The 15,474-nt window shown below is 39.8% G+C and overlaps 1 protein-coding gene across 2 annotated transcripts in view; it reads right to left on the bottom strand.

Annotated features, from left to right (window-relative positions):
- The window catches only part of plpp2a (phospholipid phosphatase 2a), a 130,573-nt gene that overhangs the window by 20,773 nt on the left and 94,326 nt on the right, over positions 1-15,474 (bottom strand). For both annotated transcript variants that reach the window (XM_059991178.1, XM_059991179.1), the window contains exons 3-5: positions 13,218-13,369; positions 11,588-11,862; positions 726-783 (exon numbers count right to left, since the gene is read on the bottom strand). In XM_059991178.1, the coding sequence (XP_059847161.1) occupies positions 726-783; positions 11,588-11,862; positions 13,218-13,369 (485 nt within the window). The remainder of the gene's footprint in view (positions 1-725; positions 784-11,587; positions 11,863-13,217; positions 13,370-15,474) is intronic.

Here is a 15,474-nt window from a genome sequence, read left to right as displayed (position 1 = left end):
TCACTCACTGGATTTTTTTTGTTTTTCGCACCCTCTTCTGTAAATTCTCGAGGCTGCTGTGAGTGAAAATCCCAGGAGATCAGCTATTTCTGAGATACTCAAACCACTCAATCTGGCATCAACAATCATTCCACGATCGAAGTAACTTAGATAACATTGCGTTCCCATTCTGATGTTTGATCTGAACAACAACTGAACCTCTTGAATATCATTGCCTGCTGTTACGCATTGAACTGCTGCCAAATGATTGGCTGACTAGATATTCATATTAATGACCAGGTGTACCTAATGAAGTGGTCTCAGAGTGTGCTTACACAAGGAATAATCTGTCTAGATGGCATGCAGACAAAAGCTTATCATTGTATGTTGGTACGTCACAACAATAAAACAATTACTTGTTTTACTCTATCGTAATGTTTTCAATTCATTTCCATAATTCACCCCTTGGAAGTCAAGTATCAGCTTGGGGAATTGAAGTTGCAATAACTGAACCTCTTGACCATGTCAGCATGCTTTTATGCATTGAGTTGCTGCCACATGATTGGCTGATGAGACATTTATCAACAAGGTGAAGAGGTATAACTAATAACTTTCTCACTGTTCTTTCACATTATATACAAATTAGTTTTTAAACGAACGCATCTGCCCTCACATTCATAGCTGGAAGCAAATAATGGGTCTCGGAATTATTGAGTAGGATACGACAAGTATTTGTGGGTACTTACTGAGAGAAAAACCATGCAGTACATTCCAAATGACGAGTGGCCAGAATAAAATGATAACCTGCAAAATATTAAACATTTAGTCATTTGAATTATATAGCTGCTCCATTCTCTGTAGATCAAAGTAGAGCCCAGCTCAGGAGTTAAACTTTAGCTTATCATGCAGTACCTTGTAAAAATAATTAGCCCCCAACCCTTTGTTCACATAAATGAGTATTACAACCAGGGGTTTTAATCACTTTAACTGAGAGTTTTTATTTGTGAATCACATGCTCCTTTTTCACAGCAGAGCCCAAACGTAGGGAAAACTGTTGAAAAACTGTAAGTACAAAAGCTGAAGTATCAGCAGTCCACCCCCCTTTGTTCTGTACTTAGTTGAACCATCTCTTGCCTCAATTACAGCCAATAGTCTTTCTTGGATAAGTCCATTGCTTTACATGATATGATGTAACACAATTTGCACATTCCTCCTTGCAAAATTGCTCAAGCTGTGCCAGTTAGTTGTGGAGTGGCAGTGGACAGCATTCTTGAGGTCTTGCCAGAGATGGTTAATTGGGTTAAGGTCAGGACTCTGAATGGGCCACTCAAGGAACATCAACTTTCTTCATTTGAAGCCACTCCATTGTTGCTCTGGCAGTGTGCTTTGGGTTGTTGTTCTGCTAAAAGACAAACTTCCTCCCCAATTTGAGCTTACAGGCAGAGGGTGGCAAATTTTTATCCCGGATCTCTCTGTATTGGGCAATGTTCATCGTCCCATCAATCCCGACCAGATTTCCAGTCCCTGCTGTTGGAAAACATCCTAATGGCATGATGCCAACTCCACCATAGTTTATAGTATGGATTGTGTTACCTGGCTGATACGCAATATTAGATTTAAAGTCCCACTTTAGTTTCATCCGACAACAATAACTTCTAAGTGACGCTTGCTAAGTTTTTACAGGCAAGGATAGCCTTTTTTTTTCTAAGCCAGGGCATCTTCCTTGCTACTTCCATAAATACCCCTTTTGTGCAAGGCCTTGGAGACTGTGGAGCCATGAACTTAATCTCCAGTGGCAGCCATTGGCTTTGGAAGCTCACTTGGAGTGACTGTTGGCAACAGGGCAGCTTTCCTTACAAGTGTCATTGTTCTCTGGTGAAGATGGGTAGCCTGACCTTGGCAGTGTGACTGTAGTTTCATGTTTTTCCACTTTTTCATGATGATTTGTGGTAAGTTCAGTGCCATTGTCCTGTACCTTTCCCCTGACTTGTTCTCCTCTATTATCATTTTCCCTGACTCGTCGTCAATACTCTTTTGTCTTCATTTTGGTTTGGTCTGATGAAAATGTACCATACTGTTGGACCTTAAAGAAAGGGGGAGTATTTATTCTTATGAATTAATTGAAAACAGCTGATTCTCCAAATTGTCCACATCACCAAATTGGGTGAGTTGCTAAGATAAAATATTACACCTGAGGAAAGTTAGCAGGGTAATTACAAATGGGATGAATACTTTTTTCAGTCTCACAATTTTGGTTTCTAATTTTTTTGTAAATTTTTGACAGTATTTGGAAATTTTCTTTTAATTTGACATGATGCACAATGTTCTGTAGATTAGCTCAAAATTCTACTTCAATTTAGCTTAAATTTAGAAAATGAGACAATAAAGTGTGAAAATTGCTGTGGGGGCTGAATACTTTTTCAAGGCACTGTATGTAGTTCACAAAATTACTGTCACAAGCTATCAGGTTAATGCCAGCAGTGTTTGTTCTGAGCAGTACATCTGGAAATACTGCTCAAACTTTTGAGAAGGTTATCTTGAAGGTATTGTTTCACAGTGATATGTTGCTTAAATAGAGTTGGCCACACTCCATTTTCCCATCAAATATGAATCTGCGCAAGTAATATCAAAAATCCATTCCACAGTGAAGGATTTGCGACTGTCTCTCTCCAGTCTGGGCAGAACTCAATGAGGACCACCGAATGGAGGTTAGGAATAGGAATCCAAAACTCATTCTTGCTTTCACTACTGCAATGGCATCATGGCAATTCCTGCATCTCTTCATTCACCCCCTTTGGGCAGCACCACTGAGTCACCTTATCACTTTAAACTTCCACACTTTCACCACAGTTTTCCTCGATTGCCTCTATCTCTTCCCTGTTCCTTTACAAATTAAAACATGTTCTGTCTCCAACTTCTCTCAGCTCCAATAAAAGGTCAGCAACCTTGAACATTAATACTGTTTCTTCCCTCTCATGCCTGCCCGACTGACCATCTTTGACATTTTCTGTTTCTATGTCAGGGTTTTAATACCTGTAGTATTTTAGTTCTGAGGACCTCAATTGATCCTTTGTTTGAGGAATGGATGCATCCTAGCCTTGGGGGCTCAGGATCTGTCGCTGATTATTGGTTAGGAATAACTTGTAAGTGCCAGGTTTCCCAACCTGGGGTCCAGGGATGCCTCCATTAATGGTAGGGGTCCATAGCATTAAAAAAGTTCGGGAACCCTTGTTGCTCACTTTAATTTTTTATTAGGAAGGTATTGTAAAGAGCCAGGTTTGAGAGAAGAGTACATATTCCTCAAAAGCTGCAACACTCCAACAGGCCTCCAACGGAGGGCATGCCAGAGATTTTCAAGGTGCCTCCAGCGAACAACACAACCAATACCAACATCCTTTAAAAAGTTCAGAAACCATTTCATTTACACCATCTTCTAAATATGATTCCACTATTAAGCTGCAGCAACCGGAACCTGTCATTTGCATTTCGACATTGTGCTTTTGGGCTGAATGAGCGATCATGCACTTTGCTGTCTCCAAGGGGGTTTGGTGAGGTTTGGAGCAGAGTCTGTGGCCTGAAAGCCTGGAGACAGTGCAAGCTCATGGTCGACTCCGTTGCTTCTCTCCGATTCAGGCATCAAGCAAGGTTAAATTCGACGAAGGAGAGAGTGGAGGAAGGACAGGAGTTGGCGCCATCTGCCTGCACTTGAAAGGTCTTCCCCTCCCTCTCCCTCGCTGCTGTTGGAGAGATGTGCAGGAGCCTTGGAATCAACGCCACAAGGATTGATTGGCGAGGCTGTGGACCCATTTTAGGGTCTTTGGGTTTCATGTTAACTGTGTATAGTTGGCCCTCCTTATCCGCGAGTTCTGCATGCGCGAATTCAACCAACCCTGTATCAAGAAAACCCAGATGTGCTCTTCCAGCACTTGTTGTTCAAGCATTGTTTGCCTCGCATCTCATTCGTTCGCTACTTTGTTCCTGTGAAAAAATAGCTGCTAAAAAGCAATTAGCTGGTCAAAGCAATTCCTCTAAGGATAAGATGGAGCGTAAAGTGCTATCTCTCACTGAGAATGTAGAAATATTAGATCTTTTGAAAAGCATCTGCAATTCTGAAGTCTCGAAGTTCAACGCTTGAAGATCCTCAGCCTCAACCTCCACAGTTCCTGACTTTAGTATTATTGAGCCTCTTCCAAAGCATCCTTGTTCTCTAAACAAGACAGTGTAACAACTACTACACAGGTATTACAAGTTTTACTCATTGTTTGATCATTGTTTGCCTCCTGTCTTGTTCGTTCGCTGCTTGTGTTGTGAGCGAGAGGAACATGTATGGTTTTTTTTCATTGTCAATATTCCCTAAACAAGATAGCATAATAACTACTTACATAGCATTTCCATTGTATTAGGTGTTATAAGTTCTGTAATCTAGAGATGATTACTCGTCGTTTGATCATTGTTCACCTCGCCAACTATTTACATAGCAGTTACATTGTGTTAGGTATTATAAGTAATCTAGGGAGGATGCGCATAGGTTATATGCAAATACTACGCCACTTTATATAAGGGACTTGAGCATCCATGTGTTTTGGTATCCGCGGGGGGTCCCGGAACCAAATCCTCGCGGATAAGGAGGGCCGACTGTATCTGGATTCTGGTTACCTTTTTCCCCTGTTTTTGAGTGGTTTGATCAGGGAGATTGATGCAGACTGGACTAGTGGCCTGCACTGGGCTAGCGGCATGGCACTCAACTGATCTAAACCAAACACTGGACCCCTGGTTTGATGTTTGATATTCACTCGTTTTTTTTTTGCCATTTACGCAATTTTTTTTGCACGTGGGGTGTTTGATGTTTTCTTGAACAGGTTCCATGGTGTTTCTTTGTTTTATGGCTGTAAAAAAATGAACCTCAGAGTTGTATTCTGTATGCGTACTTTGATAATAAATGTACTTTGACTGTTCAATGCTTTTAACTGACATGAGTCAATTGTGAGAGGCACAAAATCAGTGGAAATCCTATTAGCAATGCTGTGTTTCTGAAAATCAACCACTGTATTCCCTGCAAGAGATGCACAGTAACACCATCACTGGAACACCTTATGGAAAACTCAGAATTTAATGAACCGCATTCAACCCGAAACATTAACTGTTTGTCTTTCCACAGATGCTGCCCGACTTGTTGTGAGCTTCCAATAGTTTCTGATTTTATTTCATATTTTCAGTATCTGTAGCATTTTTTGGTCTTCGCTCCCTTAGGAACAACTCAGCTCAGCCTTTGCTTTCCAAATCCACTTGGGTACATCACAGTCGGCTGACTACATTCCTCAGAGAGCAGCTGCCAGCTCTTTTAGTCCATGTGCAGGTGTTTTAGTCGAGAGAGATGCCAGGTTGGGAGAAGCAGACAATGACCAAGCCCAAAGTGCTCAGTTCCAAAAGACCACTGCAGAGTTTAGAAGATGCAGAGCAGTGTGAAACTGTTGGTTGGAATGGACAGCAAACGGTGAAACTTTTGAATCCTTTCCAAATGTAGGCAAGGTTATAAATAAAATAAACCTTGAACTTCAGTTGATTCACAGGATGCAGGTGCTGTTGACAGAGAATATTTACTACCAAACCCAAAGTGTCCTTAATGTGAATGACTTCAGTCATTTAAGAGGGCAGTAGTTATCAGACAGTCCTATTGTCATGGCACCAGTGCTGCACACAGCCTAGATTGGGGAGTGTGTCAGATTTCTTTCTTTGATATACATTATGAAATCATACGGGTTTTTAATCCACAGTCCAACAGTTTCATGGTTACAGTTATTGATTACACCAAAATGATTTCTTACAGAATGGCTTTGGGCCCAGCTTTTGACCAGCAGTTCTGCCTATCCATTGTGCTACCACACCCTGTTGTTCATCCATTGAGCTACACCCTTCAAGGAACTTTAAAAAGATACTGAAGCCATTAGGTTAATATAAATGACTTTTGACACTCCTTTAGAAAACATACTACTGCAAGTTATCTGCAAAACCAGAAATGCGGAAGGTGTTACACAAACTGGCAGTGATTCATTGGAAAAGAGAAGCAGAATCATTTGCAATTATACAAAAAGGATCCCAAGTAATTTCCCCCATTGGCTAAGGTCTTTAAGTCAAAGCAGTTCCACTGGGTGAATGCCTAGGTCTGAAGAATCTGATGCTCTCCACACGATTCAGAAGGTTCACGACATGCAGCCAGCACAAGCTTGATGCTAAACTGATTCCTGACCCAGCAAGTAATATACTGCATGAAGAACATGTGGCCAAGAGTCATCTCTTTGACTGAGTGTTCAAGTTCTAGCAATACCCATGTGCAAATGTGGTGGTGGGCAAGAGAAGAGGGGTCCGAGTCTTAATAAGTAGGGTACACCACAACGGATGTTGTGCCATTTGCTTAAGAGTCTCAAACCCAACAAGTTTTCTGGGTCTTGGCTTACCCAAGTTTTAATAAAAACACAGGTTCTGGAATAACTAGAGCTATTTTCAAGAACTCCGCAACTCAGGTTCTCAGTATTATTTATACACTTATGCATTGTAAATTATTTTTATTTGCACATTGTCTTCTTTTGCACATTGGTTGTTTGTCAGTCTTTGCGAGTCGTTTTTAATTGATTCTATTGTACTTCTTTATTAGGTACTTAATAGAGGTCTTTCTGTGCTGTAGCCCATCCACTTCTAGGTTTGATGTATAGTGCATTCAGAGATGTGCTTCTGCATTCCACCGTTATAATGTATAGCTATTTGAGTTACTGTTGTATTTCTATCAGTTTGAACCAGTCTGGCCATTCTCCTCCAACCTCTCTCATTAACAAGGTATGTTTCACCCACAGAACTGATGCTCACCGAATGTTTTTGCACCATTTTCTGTAGACTCTATAGACTGTTGTTTGTGAAAATCCCAGGAGATCAGCAGTTTCTGAGATACTCAAATCACCCTGTCTGGCTCCAATAATCATTCCGCAGTCAAAGTCACTTGGATCTCATTTCTCCCCTATTCTGATGTTTGATCTAAATAACAACTGAACCTCTTAACCACTTCTGCATGCTCTTAAACATTGCATTGCTGCCACCTGATTGGCTGATTAGATATTTGTATTAATGAGCAGATATACCTAATAAGCTAGCCATATTGTATGTACTTTGATAACAAACTTAATTTGAACTTTGAACATCCAGAATTCAGCAGTGCACCAACAGCACAACGAGCCACTAATCAAACTCTTAGAGAGATGATATTAAAGGGTAAAAGGAGCAAATCACAACAATAAGTTCTATACAGTAATGGGATAGAAATTAATCTAACTGAAAAGAAACTTTAAAGAATCTGCCAAAACAAAACAAAAGTTCTGCATTGTTCTATTCAGCATGAGCTGTCCTACAGTCATACTCAAATGATGCAAACATTTCAATTTGGCAAACAAGCACAAGGTCAAAGTTGACCACCAGCATTTCCTAACTGAAGAAAGTACCCACTGCTCCATCGATGGGAGAGGAAGGGACAAGCAGAATGAACATGCCACGGGAGCTGAAGTTATATAAGGGCAGACTATGGATATCCTGACAAAGGTAGCTTTTAAAAGGTTTTCACCATTCTCAACCACTTCCCATGCATTCTTATGGAGCACACAGTGAGAAATACCAATAGAACACTTCAGAAGCTGAGATTAACTCACAATATGAAAGTAGGGCAACGGCAGTTAATTTCAGGAAACTGGCAAGGCAAAATATGTTACTAGCAGGGAGTCCACTGGGGGTGAGTTACTGTTTCTAAGCGTAAATGAGTAAGTCCTTATGCAAAAAAAAATTAGGCTTTTCAACAGTAACTCTTATTAAAAGCGTCTCTGGCTACACAATGCAAATATTTAACTAATGGTTCAGAGGGAAGGCAGATCATTACTTAAAGTGGACTATTTATTTGAATGAGCAATGATAAACTGAACCACACTGGAAAAGATGCTTTAGATTAGTTACACCCACCATACAATAACCATGCTTTAAATACATCTGTCAAGTGTTGTTGAAGCAGCTGCTTACAGCTGAGTGCAATTGATAATAAAATACATATTTTAATGCACAGGAATGATATTCACCCTCAGATTAGAAACACTAATTGGGCACTGTGGTGTCTGCACAATGCATTTCACTCCCAGTGAACGCCACACAGGCATGCTCAGCCTGATCAGCCAAGGACACCTTTTGGTATTAGATCTGCAAAGACACGATTCCCCTGTTGAACTCCAGTAAACTGCAAGGGCACCTGTCTAAGACCAGTCTCTATTGCACCAGTGATCTTTCCCACAGCACTCAGTGGCCTGGCGGAGCAGGGCTGACAAATTGCTTTGAATCCCTGCTCAGAATAGCATGGTTCCATTTCGTTATACAGTGAGCTACGTGGTAAATAGCCAGCAGAGGAAAAACAACATATCTTTGATCTAGATTCGGATACAAATCCAGCACTTAAGAGCATTCAGGCTTTGAACATTACCTCAAAGTTCAAAATACCTTTATTATTGAAGTATGTTTAACCGATACAACCTTGAGATTCATCTCCTTACAGGCAGCCACAAAACAAAGAAACCCAATAGACCCATTAAAAAAAACAAAACCATCAAACACCCAATATGCAGAAACAAAAAAACATGAAATCAAAAAAAAATGCAAACAGCATCCGAACTGAAGTTTACAAACACAGATTCAAAGTCAGGCATCACAGCAGGAGCTGTTATGAGGACGTAACCTCAGCTCAGTGCGGAGTCAAGTTAACATCAATTGAAATAATAAAAAACACACCTGTATTGTTAAGTAGTCCAGGATGAACTAATTTGTTACTGTCAAATATTAAAAAGTGAAGATTATAGACCAGCAGATACTGAAATCTGCTTATTGATTACACTACAGTTTCATAAAATCTACTGAAAGAGAAGGTTGGAGGAATAAATAATCTTACAAGAATCACTCCCAAATCCAAACAGTTGAGCATTTATTTCTTAAAATGAAGGAGCCTCCAAACGTATGAAGGAAAAGTAGTTTGCAGAATTCAATAAAGTTGAGCACTCCGAATAACAAACTATAATGTCTGCCCAAGTTCATCTACCAGTGAAATCCTTATCCACACATAGATTTGGAGACTTTTTAAAAAAAATCATGTACTGGAAAGGCCAAATGCTCAATCCTCACAGGTCTGGAGTTAACGGGAAGCCTACTCCTTGACCTATAGTAATCCTCTTGTTCATAATTGATGCAAAAATCAATGAGAATGGAGTTAATGAAAATTCCCTTATACATTCTAATGCACTTCTGACCACTTAGTCTCACCCAATGGAAATGAGATGCTGCTGCCTATTTTGTGACCTGCATCAATCTCTCTTCACTATTCACCTCTGTCTATCCCTTCCAAGTTGACTCCCAGGTAATCAACCCTCAGTTTTAAAATTTAATCTTCTTCTTGCTAAGCATCTCTGTGATGCTGCCCACACCAAACTCCACAAGCCTAGAACTTATGAAGTTCTCTCACTTGCTATCATATTTAATCAAAATGCCTTCAGCTACTAAAACAGCCTATTGAAAAGCTTAGATCCTAGCTTCCACAAATCTCAGCTTCAATTTTTGCCCAAGACTGCTTGACAGATTTTCCCACATTACAGGTAGTATACAAATATTACTTAATACTGTACAATATATGCAAATTCATTTCTTCATGAATAGCATGGAATGCACCTCACAAAAAAAATTTAACTTAACAAGGGGCAAAATTGGACCCTTAAGCTGCAGTGCTATCATTTGCATTCAAGAAAACAAACTTTAGTGCTAATGCATCATCACAGTCAAACAAACGACCAGTGAGCTGACTTATTGCTGATCAGATCCAAATGTCTTCTGACAATAAATATTCCATTTAAACATTAAAACAGAATTCCTCAGCCAGTCTTATTAAGAGGCACAAGCTGCTCCAAATTCAGTATCAGATTGCACTCAGGACAGAATGAGTTGAAACATAAAATAATTGTGAAGGGGCTACTTGGTGTTTCAGTTGAGATTAGATTGAGTTTTACTTTGTTTGGCTCTGGATAGATTATAGACTAAAAGTGTTCCAATCCTCTACTTTAACATAGAACAGCACAGCACAGTACAGTACAGGCCCTGTGGCACACAATGTTGTGTGGACCTTTTAACCTACTCTAAGATCAAACTAACCCTTCCCTCCCACATACTCTTCCATTTTTCCTTCATCCATGTGCCTATCGAAGAATCTCTTAAAATGCCCCTAGTGCATCTATCTGTACTACTACCCCTGCCAGCACGTTCCATGTATTTACCATTCTCCGTGTAAAAAAACTTACCGGTGACATTTTCCCTATATTTTCCTCTAATCACCTTAAAATCACATTCCCCTCATATTAGATAATTCCACCTGGGAAAAATCTCTGGCTGCTCACTCAGTCAGTGACTTTTACCATCACATACACCTCCATCAAGTCACCTCTCATCCTCCTTTGCTTCAAAGAGAAAAGCTCTAGCTCTCTCAACCTACCCTCAACAAGGCATACTCTCTAATCCAGGCAGCATCCTGATAACACATACAAAATGCTGGTGGAACGCAGCAGGCCAGGCAGCATCCGAGTCCTGACAAAGGGTCTCTGCCCGAAACATAGACTGTGCTTCTTGCTATAGATGCTGCCTAGCCTGCTGCGTTCCACCAGCATTTTGTGTGTGTTGCTTGAATTTCCAGCATCTGCAGATCTCCTCGTGTTTGAGCATCCTGATAAATCTCCTTTGCACATTCTCTAAAGCTTCCATATCCTTCCTATATGGAAGCAACCAGAATTGAACACGATACACCAAGTGTGGTCTGATCAGAGTTTTATAGACATTTCTTCATGGCTCTTGAAATCAGTCTCCTGATGAATGAAGGCCAACACAATATATGCCTTCTTAAAAACCCTGTCAACGTGTGTGGCAACTTTGAAGGATCTATGGATGTGGATTCAGGATTCAAAGTACATTTATTATCAAAGTATGCAGTATGCAACCCTGAGATTCATCTTCTCACAGACAACCATGAAACAACGAAAGCCCTGTTTTCAAAGAAAAACATCGACCCCGAACCAAGCACACAAAAAACAAATCGCGCAAATGGCGAAGAAAACAAATGAGAAACACCGAATACAAAACACAAAATCGAAAGAGTCCAGTCATATTTAGTTCAGTTCAACCTAACACTGTACCATCCGTCATTTAGACACCAGGACGCCTCTGTTCAACGTTTATTGTCATTCAACTGTACACATGTACAGTATACAATGTTTCTCTGGGATCAAGGTGCAAAACATGGTACATCTATCCACACTGTTCCTCCACACTGCTAACAATCCTGTCATTAACCCTGTGCTCTGACTTCCAAAGTGTATCACTTCATACTTATCAGGGTTGTATTCACCTGCCACTTCTTGGTCACAATCCCTCTCTCACAAAAATGTTACAAATATTATAATTAGAGTAGTAATCCAGATGCTAGAAGTACAGTAACATTATTTTGTTAGTAATAAATCAGAGAAATTAATCGTGGCCACACACTTGTTAGCTAACTTACCTTGCTTCGGTGATGTTGACACTTGACCCTGTGCAAACGTCTAACTGGACATACTGTGTGCAGTCCACCAGTGACATATTGGGCTTGCACAACGCCAGAAAGCTTGGCCGGAGACGCCCAACAGTGTATTTCGCAATGTCAGTCAATGATTGGCTGACTGCAGCACCAAACATGAAGGTTCCCACCACCTTGTACAAGGCAGCAACATAGTTGTTGAACTCCGATCGTGAATACAGGTGTTTTAAGCGAACCATAATTGCCTCGCCAACGGTAATCTACATAAAGAAAACAGACAGACAAGATACATGATCAGACAAAATCCAGTTAGCATCCTCGGGCAGTTTCTCTTTCCGCATATGCTGAGTTCTTCCAGTATTTTTTTTTAAATTTTCATTTCAGATTCCAGCATCTGCAGTTTCATTTGTTTTTCACATATGTTGCAAAGCTGCACGCAGAATTTAACTAATGATAACATCTGATTTTTTTTTTAAAACTGTGCCAATTTTGCTTTTAGAACAGCGACTGTGAGCATTAGCATTAGGTTGGGCATCATTGAAATATATTCATTTTTGTGAGTAGGCTGTGTGTACACTATCAATCCGTTACCACTGTGCTACAAAGTGAGTCACTGGATAGACGTGGTTCTCAGGTACATTGCCTACATGACACAGAGCCTGGTGTCAAACATCAACTGACTGTATTACAAAAGGTGGTATTATTACTAAAAATATATGTTCCTGGCACAATGACAAATCCAGGTAGCCCTCTGTATTTTGACCATTCTGATAACAAAAGTCCTCTCTTCAGGAATTCACAAATTACAATCCAAAAATCTGAGATACAGAATAAAATGGTGGAAAATAAACTTAAAAAAATACAAAATACAAGAGAAACAATAAATTTTGTCTGCCTGTATTTTATCAACTTGCATTCTTGACACACTGACAGATATTTTAAGCATAGTAGATTCATTCCTCTGTCTTGCAGTCCAAACATCCTCCACCTGTTAGAAGATTTTCCATATAAATTGAAAGAGTCTGCATGTTTAGGTGCAAGTTGTAAACTTCAGACCACCATTCTGTATTTTCAGTTATATCATTAAACTATTTTACCTATATTTGATATACATTTAAACATGTGTCAGTGCATTCAAACAGAAGGTTGGAAGGTGATGAGCATTTACAACCGCTTGCATCTTCAAATATAGCTGTTGGCCATTTAAGGGATTTGCTTTGGAAACTGAGAAAACAATTTCATACGTGAACCATCAGCTACAGTACTCATTACTGTCGAGAGCAAAATATACCATAGGAACACATCTCTACTTATAACACAAGTTTTAATGGGAAATTAGGTTTTACGTTATGGAAAACAGCAATACAGATGGTTTTCTAGGAACACAAATCCTTTGCAGCCCAGAGTTCACCTGTAATAGGTAGCAGTCCAACCAATTCCGATCCCATTAACTTCAGGGGAATGGCTCAGAGAACTCAGTAGAACACAAATCGATACCATTGGGCTAAAAGGTATGGTGGAATCATCCCATTTTCCAAGACTGCCCGGCAACAGATTTCTATTTTAACATATACATTCTGGTGGTAGTCAGTTAAAGGCAAATTCTTTCACTCACAATGATGATGCAGGCTGGAATAATAACTGCTGCCATTGTCCAGTGTGAAATGGTGTCCCTTCTGTATGGATACTTGATACTGTCATCATTGCAGTAGAACCCTCGAATCTTTGGCTTAGCTTGCAGAGTCAAGATGACAAATGGTAATGATGCTGCGAAAAAGGGAACAAAATTAAATGAATATCAGAACTTGCAATATTCTGCATTCATACATTTTATTCATCACAAGAGGAGTATGCCGACACTGGCGCCTCTTTGAGTCTGTGGTATAATGTCCCATTATCCTCCCTGGTCTTAGATTGTGTACAAGTACAGTAACTTTGCATGAATTCAAAAATTTAGGATTGAGAAATGGTCACTTAGAGTCAAGCAACATCAAAGCTGAACAAGCTTGCTTTCCCAGGGACCCTCAAATTACTTTAGGCATCAGCTTCAGCTCAATGGCAAACTTTAATCTACATTTATGCAAAACTCACTCCAATCTGAGGAGTCAAATTAATTCGCATAATTTTATTTTCTAGAATGGGTGCAGCAATATACAAGTTAAATCACTGGACTAGTATTCAGCAACCAGGACCACTGGTTCCTTGACTCAAGTTCAGATTCCACTTTACTAAAAGAGGAAATTTAAATCAAACAAGTAAAAAGAATCTGGAATTTGTACAAAAGCTAATCAGAAGTAATGTTGACCACAGACTAATTGGGTCATTTTTAGAAGCTTAGCCATTTCATTAAGAAAAGTAGCTCCTGACCAGCCCATGAACAACTCCTAATTAGGAATTCAGAATCAGAATGAGGTCTATTATCACAGCATATGTTATGAAATTTGTTTTGCAGCTGCAGTACAGTCCAATACATTAACATGCTACAAATTACAACGTAGTAATATATAAAAATATTTGAAATTAAATACACAGTGCAAAAAGAGAGCAAAAATAGTGAGATGGTATTCAGAATAGGTTCATATATTATCCTTTTAGAAGTCTGATGACCGAGGGGAAGAAATTGTTCCTAAAACATTGAGTGTGTCTTCATGATCCTATACCTCTTCTTTGATGGTAGTAATAGGAAGGGAGCATGTCCTGGTTGACATATCCAAAACAGTTATCATGTTTGATAACTACGCTCTAAAATAGCTGAGGAAGCCATGTAAGGATGGACAATAGATGTTGGCCTTCCAGGAACCATCTATGAATAAATGTTACAATTACTTTAGGATCTTCTCCCTCTCAACAATTGACTAGTTCGATTATCATGTCACTATCTCACAATGGCTAGCAGTGGTTAAGCAATTTTGGTAAAATTCAGAGTTCCCTAATCAACTATGCTGACACACACACACACACACACACACACAACTCTAATTCAGAATCTCTGAAATATAGCACATAATTTTATTGAGATTTAAAGTGAGTGTCATTAACTAGACAGCGGCCATTTGATACAAACAATGTACCACACATACCAAAGAGTTAATGAAAACATTATTTGTTTAAGTGATGTTTGGTGAGGGTTGAATATTAGTCAGATCACTAGGGGCAATTATGAGGGGCTGGCAAGGTAACAACTCTCCTAAAATATCCCTAGAAGTGCAATGACCCCTTAGTGCTGAAGACATTTTTCTTCTTGATAATTATGTGCTTCTGATGTAGAAATGACAGTGCAATCAACCAGATCAATCTGACTGTTGTTTGACTTTCTTTGAAATATATTTGTGACTTTTCTATCCATCATAATGAAGTGTAATTTGACCCAGAAGTAGAGAGATCACAAATAGGTCATTTAAATCCTAGGTTACCACCAAGAGGACCAGAGCCTTTTTGTGGCTTGGAGGCTTGCATGCCTCTGCAGTCTGGAGTCAGGGCCTAATGCTTTAACTCTTGGTAGGGTAATTTCTGCCGAGCAGGTCAAAGGGTAGAGGTCAGACTAAGAGTAGCCCATCAGTCCTCCAACATTGGAGGTTCAGCTCGGGGCTAACGACCCTGACTGGTCGAAGAAAACTGTTATGGAAACTGCAAAGAAGAATTCTTTTACATTTGAGTGTGATGGTATTCCTAAGTCTCCCCCGGGACTTGCATTGCAGACTGTAGTGAAAACCGAGGGGAAGCTACTGGTACAATGAAGAAAGCTCTGAACTCCATCAAATGGCCAAGGACAATCAGAGATAGAGGAGCATCATTGTTGCCCAAAATGCCAGCAGATGTAATTGGCAGAAAGTAATCCCAGGATAGAATTGAAAGGAAGAGGGCAATAGGGC

This window comes from Hypanus sabinus, chromosome 16 (assembly GCF_030144855.1).
Source record: "Hypanus sabinus isolate sHypSab1 chromosome 16, sHypSab1.hap1, whole genome shotgun sequence".
NCBI classification, from domain to species: Eukaryota; Metazoa; Chordata; class Chondrichthyes; order Myliobatiformes; family Dasyatidae; genus Hypanus; species Hypanus sabinus.
The sequence above is the reverse complement of the archived record's forward strand: the minus strand, read 5'-3'. Positions and strand labels throughout refer to the sequence as shown.